At 36.8% G+C, this 771-nt stretch overlaps 1 protein-coding gene across 1 annotated transcript; it reads left to right on the top strand.

Moving 5' to 3' along the window:
* Window positions 1-286: 286 nt before the first annotated feature.
* SARC_17769 (hypothetical protein) lies at window positions 287-451 on the top strand (the record flags this gene model as incomplete). Its single annotated transcript, XM_014288143.1, has 1 exon — window positions 287-451. A coding segment is annotated over one exon (165 nt), but the record flags the coding sequence as incomplete, so codon positions are not given.
* Window positions 452-771: the final 320 nt, after the last annotated feature.

The raw sequence follows: 771 nt of genomic DNA, 5'->3' as shown, positions 1-771 counted from the left end.
GTGTGTGTGTGTGTGTGTTATTTTTTTGTCTGTGTGAGTGTCGGTTTTGTGTGCGAGTTTGTGGGTGAGTGGTTAGTTTTTATGTTTCCGGGTCAAATTGGTTGTATGTGTGGATATATGTCTATTTCTTACATTTTATTTCTTACGTTTCGTAGTATGGCATATACTATTGTGTATATGAATATAGCTGTTGTAGTTACATTAGTATTCCAACTGTGGCATGTCGGATCGTCTCTGATTCACAACGTGTTTCTATATATTAGGTGCCGATTGGGTCGAGACCTCAATGACTAGTAACACTGAGGAGATGACAGTGGAAGAGCAACAAATGCAACAGATGCACGACCAGCGAATGTACCAGAGACAACAGCAACAACAGCAAATGGACCAGGAGGGTTCATCAGATCAGTACGCGCATGACTTCTCCTCCCCCAAAAATCAATTCAGAAAGGTATTTCTGTGTATGTAAATATACTGTTTTATACATGATCGAGCTATATTACGTATACCTATGAATGCACTTATGTATATATATATATAAAGCTCGAATCTTTCATAATCTTATTCGCAGAGCATTCCATTTGCATACGAAAGCTCTGACATACGCGCACACACACATGCATACACACAATTCGACATACGTACGCACACACAAGCATACGCTAGTTTATACTACTTCTAGATTTGTTGATATGCGATCAAGATATGTAAAATATATATATATATATATATATATATATATATATAGAATACGCAGTGATGACAAATAAC

This window comes from Sphaeroforma arctica, assembly GCF_001186125.1.
Source record: "Sphaeroforma arctica JP610 unplaced genomic scaffold supercont1.12021, whole genome shotgun sequence".
NCBI classification, from domain to species: Eukaryota; class Ichthyosporea; order Ichthyophonida; genus Sphaeroforma; species Sphaeroforma arctica.
Note: the sequence above shows the minus strand (reverse complement) of the source record. Positions and strands in the feature narration are given on the sequence as shown.